Genomic DNA, 16,238 nt, shown 5'->3' with positions numbered 1-16,238 from the left:
GTCACGCGCGGGTAACACTATCCGATCCGCGCGCGTCTGTCACGCATCTGTCACGCCCTTGGGCCCTTGGAGTTCTGTAAAATCTACCATACGAGCACTTCACAAGCCTGCAGCTATTATCGGGTGGGCGCAGGAGGTTTACACATACAAGAAACACCTCCTCTAGGCAAGCCGATATATGCCGGGGCCGTGTAGGCTGGCAGATCTACCCATCAAGTGGCCATCAGACCTGTTACAGTGGGCATTTTGGACGGTGTTCAACCTCCCATACGACAAGGGGCCAACTTGAGGCAATTCTGACTTCACAGACCATCTGTATGGTATACAATGCATATACGTAACAACCCACTAAGCTCCCTGTAGCATACTTCTCGAGATTTCGGAGTTCTGTAAAAAATCTAACTTTTACAGAACCCCCCCAATGATAGTACATGAACTCTGGCTAGAGCATACCCTCCGGACCGAAGTGGCCGAACCCATAGCCAATCTTGGGACGGAACAGCGTACGCGATTCCACGAGCAGCTCAGCGCTCGTTTAAGCACAACTACCTAATACTACTACGATGAGGCTGCGCTATTCAAAGCTTCAGATTCAGATACACGGCCGGCATGCAGTGTGCTACTTGACGTGCCATGGGGTCATTGAGACACGGAAATGTCTATGTCATCTGAAGTCCGATTACGACGAGGAACACAGGTGGTGCACCGCGGCATCCGTTCAACGAAGCCACGACTCCAGGACGCAACGCTTGCGTGTTCTCGTCGACGTGAAGTAGGAGTGAAAGCTGGCGCACGAGGGAAGTTGTCACATGAGAAGACTCGGATAAGCCTACGACAGCATTTCTTATAAGCATTGTCTGTTCTGGCCAGACAACAGAAACGTACCTATAGGTCACAGCCTACCGGACTGCAGCCGCTACCCTAGCCCACAGTGTACGTAGCCTGCTGCTGGACCGTGTCGACCGGATGCTCCCCCGGCTACTCCTGCAACTGGCTCGATCCGCTAACAGCGGCGCCTCCCATAGCGGGAATGGCCCAGATATCACTGGTCGCTCTGGCGCTACAAGCTCAGTCTTGCTGAGCGAGCGCCTGAGTCTCTTGACCATTCCAGGACGGTCTGCGGCTATGCGTGTAGGAGGAGGAGACATGGGCAAAGGAGCTGGTCGACACGGCTCTGTACAATATGTAGGTTCGTCCACGAACTTGACTGATTTGGCGGACTTGATGGAGGGTGGGGACCTGCATTTGGGAGAGTTCGTCAAGGTGCTGGTGGCATTGGATGGGGTGCGTGCGAGTATTGATTTCGGGCCGGCAGAAGTCTTCGTGAAAGCGGTGGAAGTAGAGGACGTCGACGAACTCCTTCGTCTCCGTCTTGTCGGGAGCTGCACGCGATGCATGTGCCCGAAAAGCGTGACGTTCTTGGGGTCCTTCGACTCCTTTGACAATGCAGGTTTGACGAATTTCAACCAGAGCGACCGCTCTTCGTCTTCCTCTTTCTCATCATGGGGGCTTAGCTGACTTCGTTCGTATCGTATGGAAGGGTACGTCGCGTATTGGAAAGACAAGTCTTCCGACATGTCAGCATCTGAGGAAGATGATAAGGCAGATGATTCTGAATCAGTTCTATGGTGCGTGTCGGGGTAAGTGGGTGTCTGGTGTGCGACCCTTTAAATCAACCTCCGCATCGAAATCGGAAGATCTGTAGAACTCACCAAGGTAGATTGTGGGGAGAACATGAGGTCGTCGATGTCATTCAGGTCATCCACGGATATGGCATCCTACACCGCTGCAATAAATATCTGTTTCGGTGATTTCTGAGCTACCGGGCTTACCTCGTCAATAAGCGTACTTGGAGAAGCGCCTCTAAGGTACTGGTCATATAACATGCTAGTGTCAGTACATACGGCACGTCGACATATCGGGCACACTCACCGCCCCTACCGCGTCTGACGCCAGCCATTCTCTCAGATTCTGGTCGTCACGCGATCCGCGGCTGCTGCTGCTCGAGACGTACGGCTCAACATCCTGTCATCCATCATAAACTGGATCAACCTTGGGATCCGGGAGAAGGGAGGGGCGAAGCCACTTACGACGACGTCTAACATGGGGGGCGGAAGTTGGTCGACCAACACCGGCGAGAAAGGTCATCCCACACCCTAATAACATATGTACCAACACGTGTATGTAGGTAGGCACGAGCAGGTATACCATGAGTCATTGCGCGGAAACATGCTCTCGCCTCGTGTCACTTTACACCATCTGCTTTCCTCCGGAGGCAAATGTTGCACCGGCGCATCGCTGCTCGCCTTTCCGGATGAACCGGTAGGGCTCAATCATACGTACATCGCTAAGTAACTGCGTAGGATTCGTGGTATCAAGTACGAGAGATATCAAGGCACCATAGCCAGACGGCCTGACAAATACTTTGAGGTCGGTGCAATGAAAGTTGACCGGGCCAACGTTCCGGGTGATATCTGAATCAAGCTATCTTTGTCAGATGCAGCGGGTGGACCATACTGCACGCAGAATGGAGACCTATTCTACTTCACCTTCATCGAGTAATGCTAGTTATAGCATAGGCACCTGGTCCCACCTCTTCGCTTAGACCTTATGATAGGCGAATCGCAGTTTCATGACGGATCTCCACACTGTCTGAGGTATGACTGGTTCAGTCCAATCTAGAGGAGGGCCGATGATCTCCTACAAAACGGTTGACTATGGTAGGCCTTTTGCGACAGCAAGTACAAGCCTGCCGGACCGGTGGAAGGGCAGATCGACCGTAGCCGCACTCACGAATGTGAGATACCTCTGAGTCTGGCGCAGCGGATATAATTGGAACGTCGAAGGAAACCACCACACCGCAGGGATATGGAATGGCCCTCACTCGACGTTCCAACTACAGCGCACGGCCAGGAATAAGTCGCAGGACGTTCCAAAGCGCTCAAGAATGTGTAAACGTAATGTCGGGAAGTGGAGAATCATACAATTCCCCGTCGGACCCCAGGAACTGGCAAGCGCTCTATACAAAGTGGACGCGGATATGCCGCTCATCTTCCTCCTGTCAGTAACTTTGTGATGAATTATATTCATGGAGTGATGTTGCACGTCCTAGGTTTAAGTGATTATACTGTAGGTATGAATATATGACCTGCCCTCTTGTAGCAAAGAACCTACTCACCTTAATACCCTAGGCAACGGGACTCATTCCTGGAAAAACCGAGACTTCCGACCCATTATATCTTGTATAGTTCGGGGACATGCAGCCCGCTCCAGATGCCTCTCGCTGATTCCGTTGAACTCTCAATAATCCGCCTCTTCAGGGGCTTGATCTTAGCTCCTGATGAGTCAAGCAGCAACTGGACCTTCTGTTGTATCTGCGTGACTTCAAACTCTTTGAGCGAAATCACTTTGTCCCGACCGTTCACTACACAGCAGACTGAGAGGATAATAGAAAAGAGGGCAAAAGCACGTACAGTAGAAGCCACGAACAATAGGTTCTCTGTGGTTCTTCTGTTGTACGACAACTTCCACATGGGGGTTCGTTCGAGCGAGTTCCTCCAGGTGGTTGTTCAAATACGTGCGTGTCCTACTGGACGAGGGCCATTTTTCAGAGTACTCGAAGACCAGTTTCCGGACCTGCGGAATGAAGGCTGTATGCCCGTTGGCAGGTCGGGACGACAGCTGGGCCCGTAACACGGGTTTAGTAGCTGGGGGTAATTTGAAGGGCATGGCCTGGAAGCAAGCGTGAAATAAGCGACTCAGCAAGACGAGGCACTTATCGGAGATTGAATTCTTGTAGTCTGTGCTGGAAAGGGCTTACTTGAAGACTACAGAATTTAAGGCGGAGTTGAAATCAACTAGTGAGGTGTTTGGGAGCAAGCAGAGGCAGCGCAACCACAACTGGTCACGGATCCGTTTCGCAAAGTATCGACGCGTCCACTGAACGCGTTTCGTAACCGCTACGCGTGCTCCCAATTCGCTCAATTTGCCACAACCGCGTCTGGCCCTAACCTTCCCTGCTCTTTCGGTCGCATCTCGACGCTTTCAGGCCTGCTTTTATCTGTAGGATGGCCCGCGCTACGAGGTCTTCCGCGCAAGCAGAGGCTGTATCAGAATTGCCTGCATCCACAGCCACCACCAGTGCCACCAATACCCGATCGAAACAGGGTGGCAAAAAACGGAAACGCTCTTCAAACGTGAACGGTCAGGCCGATGGGCAACCTGCTGCCAAACAACCCAAGACTGAGAATGCACTTGAGGAAGAGGAGGAGGAGGAGTCCCCGCCGCGTGAAGTCCCAGCCGAGAAGGAGAGCAAGGAGTTGCCTTTGACGGGGGACGTTCCACTGCATCCTGATGATGCAGTAAAGATCCTGGACATCCTTGAAATGTGAGTATCTCACAAGCTGTACCACAAGGCTCTCGTTGATTATGGACGTATGAAGGGTGGATACGCAAGGCCTGCTCGATCGAGTATTCCCTTTACCAGCTGACCCCACAGAAGCCTCGACCTCATCGTCGCATTTGTCATATTCTTTACGAGCCCTGTTGAAGGAGTCTCCAAATCATCCTCTCCGTGTTCTACGAGTAAGCTTGCTCTTCCTCAGCGTAGTCTTCATACGTCTAAACACAGGTGCAAGACTGCAATTCAGCACCTCTTTCCGATATCATCCCATGCCCGGTCTCGTCCTTCGACACCTGCCGCCCAACAGCTGCGATTCTGCAATCTAGCTCTCGCTCTCCTCAATCAAGCCTCTTTCAACTCCGTCTCAATACCTTTAGATATCGAGACCATCCTCCCGCAGGACTCGGAAGAAGGTACCGAAGGCCAAGTTGGTGAGGTGTCCAGAAGCGTGAAGTCCTCTACCATAGCCACTCGCCCGAAGTTCCCATCTCGGAGGCGGAAATATGCATTATTGCAGCGCCTGCCGACCGGGGACTGGTGGACGTCTCTGGACTCCCATTTCGCCGCACCGCCGGATGGCAAAGAGCTAAAGGATCTACCCACCGCTCATGCTGAGCTCGTTGCTGTTCTCCCCACGCCATCAATATCCGCACCTGCTGGCACAGATCTATCCTTACGGCATCCTACTATCGGTACCCTATTTCCTCGGAAACCACCGGGACCTAAACAAGTGCTACCAGGCCCCAGATACGTCAGCGCTGGCAGTTTCCTGGATTATGGCCCGTACGCCAGCTATGCTCCGACCTTCGACCAAGATGGGACCGAAGTGGGCAGAGACACGCTGGGTGAACTGTTGTGGAATCGAGAAGTAAAGAGGAGGCTGAGAGCGAGGCAGAGGACTCTACAGCTGAAGATGCAGGAAACTCAGGCTAAGATGACCCATGTGGGGCTCGAGCATACCGACAGTGACGTACGTACGGCTGATGTCGAGCAAGAGGAAGAGGTTGTGGAAGTCGAGGGAGGAGAAAGGATGGATGGGGCTCGAATAGACAATATCGAGGCGGCATTGAAGGACCTCCTGTCACCAAGTGATGTCGAGGGGGTGAAGTCCCTGCTGGATACGCTGGAGCTAGAGCAAGCCGTGCAAGAGCTTCTGGATCGGAATTCTCGCGCACTGCAGAATCTGGAGAAGCTACAGAAAGAACGGCTAGGGCGAGAAGATGGTGCTTTTGCTCAAGTTGAAGTCGGCTCAGAAGAGTGGGAGACGGGTGAGTGTGCTCTCATCTTACGTGCTAGCTTCGGAGTTACTGACTTCACCGTCTCAGCACAAGCAATCATGGACACTCTTACAGTCCTGGCGTCTCTCCGTCCTCGGTCGTCAAATGCCTCCGACGTGCCCCTCGTGCCCTCCGACGCTGTCCTACGAAAGCTCCATCGGACACTGCCCGTTGGTCCTTCCCAAGGCTGGTATGGCACACTGCAGCCTACACGTCCCGCGGCAGTCCGGGACGATATGACCTTACAGATCAAGTCTGGCGTCTCCGTACCTCCAGCTTCGGGAACTGCAGTGCCTACGACGCCCGCTGCAAGTAAGACCGTTGCTGCAGGGACGACTGCCACCCCGTCGTACCCATACTATCCCGGCTATGGCGGCGGACAGTACAGATACACTCCTGGCCAGACGCCGGCGTACTATCCTCCGTCTTATAGTGGTAATCAGCCGCCAGCCAACGGATCTGCATATTACGGCCAATACCAAGGAGGACAACAAGCTGGGTACCCATATGCAGGATGGTACAATTACCAGCCTCCTGCACAGCAGTCGGGCACACCATCGCAACCTACAGCGACAGCTGGCACTGGCTACGCTGGCTATTACGGTGCGAATCAGACGCCACAAGCCCAGCGGGCAGTAGCAAACACTGTATCAGCGAAGCCCTACCAGGCCCAACCATCAACTTGGACACCGACTGCTTCTGCGTACAGTGCGCCTACTTTGCCTTCGCATTTACGGACTAGTGGAAGTCAGGGTACACCTACTGCACCTGCAACCCCGCAGCCATCAGGAACGGCGCCGTCCTACCAGCAGTATTATTCGTATCAGTCCACCGCACGTTGATTTAGCTTCGTTTATCTCGCATGTTGCGCATTCCTGTTTATCATTATCTTAGCTTCGTGGTCGTTGATTCGGCAATCGCATTCAACTTGGTTGCAGAGAATAAAACCTGCAATTCTCAACGGAGTGCTCAATAGGCATGGTCAAAGGACCGTAATTTCATTTCAGAGATTATAGACATCTCTTGCACCGTCGCTTTATCCAGTCACGAGGTCTAGAGAAAACTCGACTTTGCGCGGTATACAAGACTCTTCCACCATAAACATACCAGGGTATCTTTCCTTCCTTTAGTATATTAGTGGTGTGCGATAGGTCAATCCACCGAAGCGACGACAGCTCGTAGTGCAAGTCGAGCAGGGTGGCAAAGAGGACAAAACCCGACTCGAAGAAGATGGGCCGTATCTACCTCCCAATGCCACTTGACGGGAAAGACTTATGTCCAACCATCCGTCCTTCCTTTGCACGGTTAGTGGTGGTCGAAACAGGGTCGCACGCCATATGCTCGACCGGCATAGGCAAAGGATCGATATGGTAGGGCTTGGACGAGCCGAGAGTTTCAGCCGCATGACCTTCTGAAGTACAACCTAGAGGCGTTAGGGTAGGAACAGTACGATTGATGCTGCCGTCCCAGGGGGAGATGTCTGCTCGGAACGCTATAAAGATCAGATTCGACGGAGGTGAGCAAGACAAATATATCGGCAGACGTAGGGTGGTACAAACGTCTGTGGGAATGGAGACGGACGCGAGCGGAACGTCCTTCGCCGTCGGTCGCATGCGATATGGGATTTCGTGTGGTTGGAACCAAGGTATTCTGAGGGGATTTGGTCAATGATTGGCGAGTTCTCCATGCGAAGTATGACTGAAGCCTTACCGCCATCCTGCTTCGTTCCATTTCTTCCTCTTCGTCAGTTGATATTTCGTTGCCGTCAGGATCGAGGCGTGCTGTAACATCGAATTCCTTAGATTTCACCTGGTAACACAGATCGAACTCAAATAGCCTCACCCCAGCCGCGCCTTCGACTCTGTCCGAAGGGCCTACGAGACGTGGCTGTTCGATCTTGCTCGACGTTTTCATCTGTTCCTGCCGAAGCCGCCCCTCTGTCCTGGCTTATTTGCTGTCGAATACGATCGAAGGGACCATCTCCCGGGAAGACCCAACTCGCAGCATCGTTTCCGTCCCTCGACGATTCCACTTCGTCCCGGAACCATCTAGCGAGTCGCGGCGATGGGACACTACCTGAAGTTGGAACATTCTCCGGCGCTGTTGTCTGTCAGTAAAGGGTAACGTAGGAGGTCAGAAAGGACTCAACGATCTGGGAGATGACGCTGGAATACGTCGAAGGCTCTAAGGCCTAAATTGAATCTTGGAGTACCTGAACTGACACGTCTACTGATGGGACCCATGGCACGGGCCCTGGACGAGGCGGGCCGATCTCCTGCACTTGGCTGACTTCCACTCTCAGGTGGATTCCTCTCCGTCCTAATGCTTTCTTCAACTCGAGATGAGACTCCTCCATTCATCACCGTCCTTTGTGCATTTGCAAGGGCGTTCGATAAAGACCTGCGATTGGCAAGATACCGATCGATGGTCTGCTCGAGTTCACTAGCGATCTGTATGGACCTATCGTACAATGATTGAGTTTCTGCTCCCGGGGCTGCAGCAGAAGCTGCTTCGCTTGCAGCACGAGCTGCGGCACGTCGTCCAATGGAAGTCAGATTATCTTCTCGTCTAAGTCGCAGATGATCTTCAAGAAGTGATCGTCGAGTCCTAAGCTGCCGTAACCTGCCCTGGCCTGCGCCATTATTACCTTCATCTGACGGAGCAGTAAAGGGAGAGTCCTGAGAAGCGGCATGCGCAGGATTAGGTCTGAGAAATACTGGAGGGGCAGATGCGCTAGATGATGGTGTGGCACCCACAGAGCCCGGAAAGGATCCCTGAGGTAAGGGAGCATGCGGGTCTCCTGCGGGTTGAGCTTCCATTGCATAAGCTTGTGGTGAACGGGAAGGCCTGTTCTCGGCAGCTGTCTCCTCGCCGGAAAGGACGATAGCCGAGTGGCCTGGGTTCATATTATCCGAGGAAGAGGATGCAGATAGTCCGCGGATAGCAATTCGTAACTCGCGAAGTCGAATATATGCAGCATCCAAAGCTGTAGACGCAAGACGTAAACTGTCTCTTGTTTGCGCGTAGACGTCCAAATCGTGGGTAGGGCCAGTGGAGGAAGGCGTGACAGGACGGGACATGACAGTTGGATGACGGGGGAGGTCGGGTGTATTCGGTATACAGAAACCACAGTGGCAAGAACTGTCGTGAGACGGACCTTGAGACAGAGATCGTTAGTCCCGGCGAGCACTATGCCATAAATGAATGTCTAACCTGAGGTGTCTGCGCCGAACAGAGGTCTTCCCATGCAGTAATATTCAAGCCGGAGTGCTGTATTCAGACGCGGATGTAATATCAGTCGAGACGATAATCCCGTAGTTTCATTCAATATGAGGACAAAGCCTTTGCAAACATACGTAGTTAAAGACACAGGATTGCAATAGGTTAAAGCCTCAAGCAAGAACACACGGAAGAAGCTGGGTGCATTGTAGCGTTGGTCGAGGTTGGACGCCGCGGCGGCGCCACCAATGCCTGAGGTGGCTGTGCACAACCCTTGTCAGTGGCACGTGCAGAACATAGTACTGGGCAAATCATCATTTATTTGGGCGCAACGCCCGAGTTGTACTACTTCCTTTCGTTCATTCGTTCATTGAGTATTATGTCTATGCAGAGCTTGGTGGACTGTTATGGTGCTCTGGTCGGTCGGTTTCTCGTCCTGAGCAGTGACACTGTCCTCTTGAGCAGGCTTGTCTCTCCAGTGTAGTAGAAGGATAATATTCCCGAAAGAAATATTAAGCCCGCATCGAGCGCACACACAGCTAGCCATCCGCGCTTCGTGTGATCATATATCTAAGGGCAAACATCATGAAGACGCTCCGTTTCGCTCTCGATTTCTGACGTACCTGGCCCCCAATGAGCGGTCCAACTGCCGATACAAAGCCATTGACATTAATTCCTGACACAGCAAGTTAATAAGAGACGCACTCGCAGATCCTATTCCATATGCAATATTAAAAGCGCCGTAGACATGCGCATCTATAAGATTCGAACTGTAAGCACCATGCTGCATCCTCCCCGGCCCAAGACTTACAGCCGATGTCGTCGAAAGTCCGTGCCACAGATGCCAATTCCGCCGTGATGGGGGACAAGGCACCAGATGCGAATAGACCTAGGTACAATCAGCCACATAAGTCATATATACTAGCGAAACAATGAATCTATACTCTCTAGTGCGAACGAGGCGATGAACAGCGCGACTGGCCCGTTGATCGCGAGTATTAACCACCAAGGGATAGAGGCCAAAAGCATGATGGTCACCACCCATTCTGCGCCTCTGGTATCCGCCAGCCAGCCGGCCAGAGGAGAGGCTAAACACAAGGTTGAACGAACACCTACTCAAGCAGCGCTACGAGATACTCACAAATCAAGTTGGGCACCACGGACGCAATGAACACCAGTCCAACTCTCGCAGAATCATATCCATACTGGGCCTGCATATGAAGCGGGATGGTAGGTTCTTGACTAGCATAAACTATCCTATAATGGTGTTCAAATCAGGAGCCCTCCATTGACCGATCTGTACTTACCCATAAGCAATCGTAACAAAAAAGGCAGAGAGTGCACGGGGGGACTTCGACAGCCGCACAAGCACAGCGACTGCATTGATGTACTTTTTCCCGGCTTCGTGCGCCTCGGCAGGATTAATCGGGGCTACCGCCTCACTGAGGTTTTTCGCTGCCAACGCCGGGGCATCCACTGGATCTCCTTTGTATTCTATAGGCCTGTCCATCCGTTGCACATCTGAGGTAGCCGGCGTTGTTTGGACGTCCTGTGGTCCTCCCATATGACCTGTGATATTTTCCTTGGTTTCCTGTGGTTCTCGGACGTCCGTATTATCAGGTTGCGCGTTCTGTTCTTGATCCGGCTCCGGTAAGCTCGCCGGGTCTATACCCCAGAGTAGAGCATCCTTTCGTTCGATAATAAGGAGCCGACCAATTAGGTCTATAACACTAACGATGATACCGAAAATGAAAGGGCCTCTGTACCCGAATGTATGATAGAGAGCACCTCCAACAGGTGGGCCGACAAGGACTCTAAGAAAAGAAGAAACTCGGTAAATTCATGAATCTTGATTCGACTGAGCTCCTACCCAAGTGAAAGGCCAGTCATAGCCAATCCGAGCTGACCTGTGCAGATCACAACTGTGGGTACGGTTACCAAATAACGCGGAAAGACTTACGGCCTACATGGGCTTCAGGGACCGTCTCGCACCTGAACCTGGGCTGAGCTTCGTTTACAATATTCGAGGGATTCACTCACAACAAAGCGAGGCCCGCGACCCATACCACTGACGAGCTCACGCCTGGAAAACATGCATCAGGTGCATGAATGAGAGTTAGGGCATGCTCGTACCTTGAATGATACGAGCAAGACACATCACCCAGTACGCCGGAGCTTCCATTAAAAGGACCTGTGACCCCATGAGGAATAACATCCCCACCACGAAGGGTAGCTGTCTCGTATTATATCTCTCACACAACCAAGCAATGGGAGGCGATGCTGGTTGGAATGTCGGGAAGGGTGAGGATAGACAGATGTGAACATACGTACAAATCACGAGCCCCCCGGACTGATTCAAGGGTTTTAGCATCTATCGGCGACAAAGGAGAGAGCTTGTCATACTGACATATGCAAAGAGAATGTAGCCGACTAGGGCTGACACACCGGTATACCCAAGTTGCTCTAGCCTGAATGGAAGAACAGGGATAACGACCGAGTATGTGATCAAATCCGTGCACACTCCTGGTGTACCTGCGTCACGAGATGCCTATGTGCTTGAGTACCATCCACTCACCAAAGCCTACGACTAGATATAGAGGAACATCCACCAAAAGTCAGCTAATTGATTGTAACGATTCCACGTTGAGCGGCATACCTAGGGTTGCAAACCATATTGACGACCTCCAGGACAGGCCTTTAGGCCTGTTAGCCTTGGTGGGCTGGGACGGGACTCGGCGAATCCTGAATGTCATAACGGTATGACCATGAGATTGCTGTCGTCGGCTTGTAAGCTATAGCTAGAGCCGCTGGCGTTGTGGCACCATTCTGCGCCGATGCCTGCTCGTAATTATGAAATGGGTAATCCCAAGGAGCCGGCGGCTCCGAGTCATGGTGGAGTCACGTATCGGGCTTACCGTACCCATGCTAGATCCTAGGAGAGATCAGTCGCCGACATCCTCCAACTTGAACCAATAGGATCAATTCGGGAGACGTTCACAATCAAACACGAACATACTCAAGTTGTAATTGGTTGCACGTTCATACACACCGTAATGCCTGAACTGCCTGGTGATAGTTCAATTTGACCTGAAAAATCCCGTATATCCTCATTGACTCCGGATACGCAGAAGTGGAAGAGACTGCCAGGCTAGTCAGGAACACCACATTAGGGAAGACGATACGGTCCGTGGACACCCAAGAGGACGCTATAGTCTTCACAGGGATAACACACGAAGAATTTGTGCGCTACAAGTGCTTGGGAAATTAGAGCTGTGGCTAAAATTCGGGTTTGGCTCATGAGCAGGCAAATGAAGTTACCGGCCGGAAGGTGAAGAATGTAGGCAGATATGGTACGCGTCGACGTCAGCAATAACCTTACTACCTCAGTTTCATTGAACATTTAGGGAAATTTTTCTACATGGAGCTGGATGGTAAAGGTCGGATGCCCGTGTTACACTTAGGCATGACGGGTATGATTCAAGTAAGGATATAGATGACTTAAATATGTACGAACTCTGACAGAAGGGCATGCGTTTTAACAGGTTAAAGGGCTACCGCCGATCCTATATAAAGAGGGCAAGAAGAAGACATCTACGCAGTGGCCTCCGAAGTTTATGAAGGTGAGGTGCACGTAAGCGACGAGTCAACATATTGACAGATCTAGTTTATCATGCATCTCGGCGACGATTCGGAAACTGGAGTTGAGCTAGCGTTCTTGGATCCCAGGCGCCTTGGTCGAATCCGTCTCCGTACTTCACCATTAACAGAACCACCCATCTCGACCCTGGGATTCGATCCAGTGTTATCGATGCCTTCACTAGACTCGCTCACACCTCTAGTCACTAAGCGGAGGTGTACCATCAAAGCATTGCTTCTGGACCAGACATTCAGCGCCGGCGTAGGGAATTGGGTCGCAGGTACACGCGTGTCGTGACATTGTTCAAGATAACCGACGCTGATTGTGTGTTTAAGATGAGGTGTTGTACCATGCAAGGATACACCCGGAGCAACGGTGCGACACCCTCACGCCAGAGCAGCTTCTTGCATTGCACGCACAGATACGAACTGTCTGCGTGAGAGCTGTAGCTGCTCATGCGGACGACTCAAAATTTCCTTCTGACTGGTTGTTCAAGCATCGGTGGGCAAGTAATTCTCTCTGCTGCGATGTCTTGTGCCTTACAGAAATTTCAGGGCAAGGGCAAGAAAGAGACGCACACACTGAAACTAGTGAGGCCACGAAAACGAGTCGTTCCCGCATGACTGATAACTACTTCAGCCTACTGGAGAACCTGCAACGATCAAGTGGATTAAGGTTGGGGGGCGTACCTCAGCATACATTGCAGAGCTCCAGAAGCTCAACTCCTCCGGGACTGTCGGAGATCTGCAAGAGGTATCCTCGCCTCAAGCATATTCATGACAGAAGCTGATACCCAGACAAAGGCTGACGAACCGGAAGAAAGCGATCTGACGCCTCTATCGGACGAACCAACGGTCGTTACGACCGCCGGCAATAAACGCAAGGTAATATACTATTGGACTTGAACCGGAGATATTTTCCATATCATGCTTTTCCAGTTCCCGCCCAAGGATGACACGGCGCCTCGTCGGTCTACCCGTCGAAACACAACAGCCGCAAGGTAACTGCGATTGCGCGTCTCTTCGCGGCTGCACAAGTCATCATTATTCGCTGTAATCGTCCTCCTCGTCCTCCTCGAAGTCTTCCTCGGCTTCATCGTCAATAAACCCGTTTGATGTAGGACCGCCCTCTTCATCGCTCTCGCTGTCTGCTTGACCTTCATCTTCGTCGTCATCCTCTTCATCCTCGCTCTCTCCTCCCAGCTCCACGTCTTCTATACTACCAGCATCATCACCGCTCTCCACTTCGACATCCATTTGATCATCCGCCTCGTCGCTTTCGCCCTCAACATACCGTTTTACCGCCTTTTCCTTGTTAGCACCTTGACTTCTCTTACGAGCGGCTACAGGTGCAGGTGCCGCCGATGAACGCATCTCGACTTGAGAAAGTACCATGTCGAGTCGTCCGTTTAACAAGAGCAGACTTTCGTGTAGCGACAGCCTGCTAGCGACAGTCGTATGTAATCCAGAGAGGCGCGCTACGAGATCCGGCATCTATGGACTGATCGGTATTTCGAGCCACGGAAATGTGGCTAGGGACTCACTGTCATCAAGTGTCCGCTATGGATAGTCAGAACGGACTTGACCCAGGTAATAAGCGCCATTCCCCTCTGCGCACTAGCTCCTCCACCTCCGCCTTTCATGTTGTTTGCTCGCGGACCCCTGCTGAGGCGCTCGACACACGCATTCAGCAGTGGTACAGCTAGCTGCGGAGGCAACCTCTGCACTGTATTTCGTATCAGCACATTGTCTGAATGCGCTAAACACGTCTCCAGCAAGGGCGAGTCAGAGGAATGTAGAGCTTGAATCAGGGTCCGCGTCAGCGAATTGGCAGGTACAATATGGAAGGGGTCGTCCCTTTTCCCCGTCCTTGATCGCGATTCTGGTCCAGCGGCGGGGTTCTCACTGTCAGAAGCACTGCCAGGAGCTGCCGCGTCATCTGCGCCAGACAACGCAGTCAATCGCTCCCCCAGGCTAAGCTCTGCAACATTAACATCGAGGTCGCCGTCCAGTTCCCGTACGGGTAGATCGTCCATGGACGCATCCTGACCCAAGTCAACGCCTGATGCGACCGCGATCGAAGATCGCTCGTTATAACGCTTGTTGACGACCCCCTGTACACAAATTAAGATGTGCATCACTTGTCATAGACCAAATAAACTTACATTTGTGGAGGCATGCGCAGCTGACTCCAGAACAGCGTCATCACTGACGATGGATATAGATTGTTTGAAGTTACCCGATTCATCAAGGTAATCCTAGCGGAGGTCATGATTGAGCCGCGCTTCTTCAATCAAAAACACTCACGACAACACTGAAAATAGGCCGCACTCCACCAACGAGTCTTACCACACGTATTCTGCCCTCTTCGGATGGGATGAACGAGGCGTTAATGGTGTCCGCGTGAGCATCACTCCGTTTTGAAGATATCGAGATGTTTGAAAGCGGCTCTAGCGTCGGAACCTTATGCTTGCTATTGGAACGGAGTGATGTGATCTCAGGTGGGATGGAGAATAATGATATCTTCCCCGAAGCCGAAAGAGTGAGAAGGTTCTGTGGCGCCGCATCGATTCTGGTAGGCGAAGCGGACAGTGCAATAACTCGAGCGTCGGAATCCAGAGGTATCGAAGCGGCAGGCTTGCCAGTGGAGGATATATTTTCATCTTCCGGTGGTTCATCCAGGGTGTCCCAGACATAGACATGTCTATCCCTTTCAGCCATCGACACGAAGCGTTGCTTCGAGTCCCAGAGAAGGCAAGTAACAGGAGATGCGTGTCCAGTAAAGGACGCAACTTCGTCAAGCCCACTGCTCTCCGTGGTGATGTCGTCGTCGGAAGTAGGAACAAGTAGAAGATGGATACCGTAGTTTGCAGCAAGAACATGGGCGTGATTGTCTTCGGGGACGCCAGGTCTGATCGCCAAGCAGGGGTACGGTGTTCGATCATTATACTTGTAGCTGGCTGTCATGGTTTTCTGCTGAGCGTCCCATCGGCGAATATTCCCGTCCGCACTGGAAGTCCATATTGACCCATCATCTTCATTAATGGAGATATCTAAGATGGGGCTAGAGCAGGTCGGGTGCGATAACGTCCAAATAACCCTGGCATGCTTCGGTGAAAAGAATTGAAGTGTGCCGTCTGCGAGACCCAGCGCAACTATCTGCTCTCCCTGCGAACCGGAACCATCACTAGCAGCCGACCCGATCTGACTGGATCGTTTCTTCCGCCGTTTTTTGTTAGGAGGGAGTGCCTCCGCTTCGCCTTCTGGGCCGCTTTGAATATGTGCGCACCAACATAGCGCTGTGACTCTAGCCGAGTCTATAATGCTTTCAGCCGCTGCATTGCCAGTAGATGTGTTATAGACGCGCAACCGATGCTTATCGACAGAAAGCGATACCAAGGCGAACAAGTCCCCCCGAGGCGAGAAACGTGATAAAGCATTCAAGTTCGATGCATCTTCGACCACAGGATGCGAGATGGCGGAGGTGCCTGCAGGTCGAGATTTGGGCGGTTTGACGCGATTCTTTTTGGATTTAGTCGGTAGGGAAGACATGGAGGATTTCACTCGTCGTCAACCAAGGCCTCAGCGTAGCCCAGATTTTTACAGAATAATCCGCGCGAAACAGATAAAGGATGCAAAGTGCAGGAGGTCGAAAAGTTTCGAAGAATTGCCTTTCTTGGTATGCACTGAGACACATGTTCGCA

The 16,238-nt window shown here is 52.0% G+C and overlaps 7 protein-coding genes across 7 annotated transcripts; 2 read left to right on the top strand and 5 right to left on the bottom strand.

Annotated features, from left to right (window-relative positions):
* Positions 1-506: 506 nt before the first annotated feature.
* On the bottom strand, positions 507-2,121 carry GLOTRDRAFT_113519 (uncharacterized protein). Its single transcript, XM_007863122.1, has 6 exons — positions 2,091-2,121; positions 1,933-2,025; positions 1,833-1,871; positions 1,713-1,778; positions 886-1,652; positions 507-829 (listed from the first exon to the last, which is right to left on the bottom strand). The coding sequence occupies exons 1-5, from the start codon at positions 2,103-2,105 to the stop codon at positions 900-902; spliced, it is 966 nt and encodes a 321-aa protein (XP_007861313.1). The 5' UTR covers positions 2,106-2,121; the 3' UTR covers positions 507-829; positions 886-899.
* Positions 2,122-2,962: 841 nt separating this feature from the next.
* GLOTRDRAFT_69211 (uncharacterized protein) lies at positions 2,963-3,766 on the bottom strand. The gene is made up of 3 exons (XM_007863121.1): positions 3,474-3,766; positions 3,179-3,424; positions 2,963-3,127 (listed from the first exon to the last, which is right to left on the bottom strand). Exons 1-2 carry the CDS (start codon positions 3,727-3,729, stop codon positions 3,234-3,236), a joined length of 447 nt encoding a protein of 148 aa, XP_007861312.1. The 5' UTR covers positions 3,730-3,766; the 3' UTR covers positions 2,963-3,127; positions 3,179-3,233.
* A 546-nt stretch (positions 3,767-4,312) lies between these two features.
* GLOTRDRAFT_53754 (uncharacterized protein) lies at positions 4,313-6,640 on the top strand. Its single transcript, XM_007862224.1, has 6 exons — positions 4,313-4,387; positions 4,443-4,584; positions 4,638-4,815; positions 4,870-5,405; positions 5,475-5,670; positions 5,728-6,640. Coding segments are annotated over exons 1-6 (1,848 nt in total). The 5' UTR covers positions 4,313-4,385; the 3' UTR covers positions 6,522-6,640.
* A 1,686-nt stretch (positions 6,641-8,326) lies between these two features.
* GLOTRDRAFT_109278 (uncharacterized protein) lies at positions 8,327-8,982 on the bottom strand (the record flags this gene model as incomplete). Its single annotated transcript, XM_007863120.1, has 2 exons — positions 8,893-8,982; positions 8,327-8,836 (listed from the first exon to the last, which is right to left on the bottom strand). Coding segments are annotated over exons 1-2 (543 nt in total), but the record flags the coding sequence as incomplete, so codon positions are not given.
* Positions 8,983-9,205: 223 nt separating this feature from the next.
* Positions 9,206-11,643, bottom strand: GLOTRDRAFT_135612 (MFS general substrate transporter). The gene is made up of 15 exons (XM_007863119.1): positions 11,555-11,643; positions 11,474-11,485; positions 11,306-11,421; positions 11,230-11,248; positions 11,032-11,178; positions 10,939-10,981; positions 10,859-10,890; positions 10,769-10,805; positions 10,206-10,712; positions 10,040-10,155; positions 9,843-9,986; positions 9,710-9,787; positions 9,604-9,654; positions 9,522-9,544; positions 9,206-9,468 (listed from the first exon to the last, which is right to left on the bottom strand). The coding sequence occupies exons 5-15, from the start codon at positions 11,111-11,113 to the stop codon at positions 9,304-9,306; spliced, it is 1,278 nt and encodes a 425-aa protein (XP_007861310.1). The 5' UTR covers positions 11,114-11,178; positions 11,230-11,248; positions 11,306-11,421; positions 11,474-11,485; positions 11,555-11,643; the 3' UTR covers positions 9,206-9,303.
* A 308-nt stretch (positions 11,644-11,951) lies between these two features.
* On the top strand, positions 11,952-13,539 carry GLOTRDRAFT_135611 (uncharacterized protein; the record flags this gene model as incomplete). The annotated part of the gene is made up of 11 exons (XM_007863118.1): positions 11,952-11,967; positions 12,027-12,139; positions 12,203-12,248; positions 12,303-12,379; positions 12,441-12,518; positions 12,563-12,815; positions 12,871-13,040; positions 13,090-13,125; positions 13,175-13,288; positions 13,339-13,419; positions 13,474-13,539. The coding sequence occupies 11 exons, from the start codon at positions 11,952-11,954 to the stop codon at positions 13,537-13,539; spliced, it is 1,050 nt and encodes a 349-aa protein (XP_007861309.1).
* GLOTRDRAFT_135610 (NUC189-domain-containing protein) lies at positions 13,369-16,185 on the bottom strand. The gene is made up of 4 exons (XM_007863117.1): positions 14,842-16,185; positions 14,700-14,792; positions 14,079-14,648; positions 13,369-14,028 (listed from the first exon to the last, which is right to left on the bottom strand). Exons 1-4 carry the CDS (start codon positions 16,084-16,086, stop codon positions 13,579-13,581), a joined length of 2,358 nt encoding a protein of 785 aa, XP_007861308.1. The 5' UTR covers positions 16,087-16,185; the 3' UTR covers positions 13,369-13,578.
* Positions 16,186-16,238: the final 53 nt, after the last annotated feature.

Source organism: Gloeophyllum trabeum (genome assembly GCF_000344685.1).
Source record: "Gloeophyllum trabeum ATCC 11539 unplaced genomic scaffold GLOTRscaffold_00001, whole genome shotgun sequence".
NCBI lineage: Eukaryota > Fungi > Basidiomycota > Agaricomycetes > Gloeophyllales > Gloeophyllaceae > Gloeophyllum > Gloeophyllum trabeum.
Note: the sequence above shows the minus strand (reverse complement) of the source record. Positions and strands in the feature narration are given on the sequence as shown.

Excerpts from the sequence above, each read along its gene's own strand:
- GLOTRDRAFT_113519 (XM_007863122.1), bottom strand. Across the intron at positions 1,872-1,932 it reads CGTCAGACGCGGTAGGGGCG|TACCTTAGAGGCGCTTCTCC; the intron begins GTGAGTGTGCCC and ends TTATATGACCAG. Across the intron at positions 1,779-1,832 it reads CAAGTACGCTTATTGACGAG|GATGCCATATCCGTGGATGA; the intron begins GTAAGCCCGGTA and ends GCAGCGGTGTAG.
- GLOTRDRAFT_69211 (XM_007863121.1), bottom strand. The coding sequence starts at position 3,729 with ATGCCCTTCAAATTACCCCCAGCTACTAAACCCGTGTTACGGGCCCAG. Across the intron at positions 3,425-3,473 it reads TATTGTTCGTGGCTTCTACT|TGAACGGTCGGGACAAAGTG; the intron begins GTACGTGCTTTT and ends TCTGCTGTGTAG.
- GLOTRDRAFT_53754 (XM_007862224.1), top strand. Across the intron at positions 4,816-4,869 it reads CCCGCAGGACTCGGAAGAAG|CCACTCGCCCGAAGTTCCCA; the intron begins GTACCGAAGGCC and ends CCTCTACCATAG. Across the intron at positions 5,406-5,474 it reads ATGTCGAGCAAGAGGAAGAG|GACCTCCTGTCACCAAGTGA; the intron begins GTTGTGGAAGTC and ends GCGGCATTGAAG.
- GLOTRDRAFT_135612 (XM_007863119.1), bottom strand. The coding sequence starts at position 11,113 with ATGTTATTCCTCATGGGGTCACAGGTCCTTTTAATGGAAGCTCCGGCG. Across the intron at positions 9,987-10,039 it reads CGTGGTGCCCAACTTGATTT|CCTCTCCTCTGGCCGGCTGG; the intron begins GTGAGTATCTCG and ends CCTTGTGTTTAG. Across the intron at positions 9,788-9,842 it reads CGCCTCGTTCGCACTAGAGA|GTCTATTCGCATCTGGTGCC; the intron begins GTATAGATTCAT and ends GATTGTACCTAG.
- GLOTRDRAFT_135610 (XM_007863117.1), bottom strand. The coding sequence starts at position 16,086 with ATGTCTTCCCTACCGACTAAATCCAAAAAGAATCGCGTCAAACCGCCC. Across the intron at positions 14,649-14,699 it reads CTGCGCATGCCTCCACAAAT|GGGGTCGTCAACAAGCGTTA; the intron begins GTAAGTTTATTT and ends ATTTGTGTACAG. Across the intron at positions 14,029-14,078 it reads ATAGCGGACACTTGATGACA|ATGCCGGATCTCGTAGCGCG; the intron begins GTGAGTCCCTAG and ends ATCAGTCCATAG.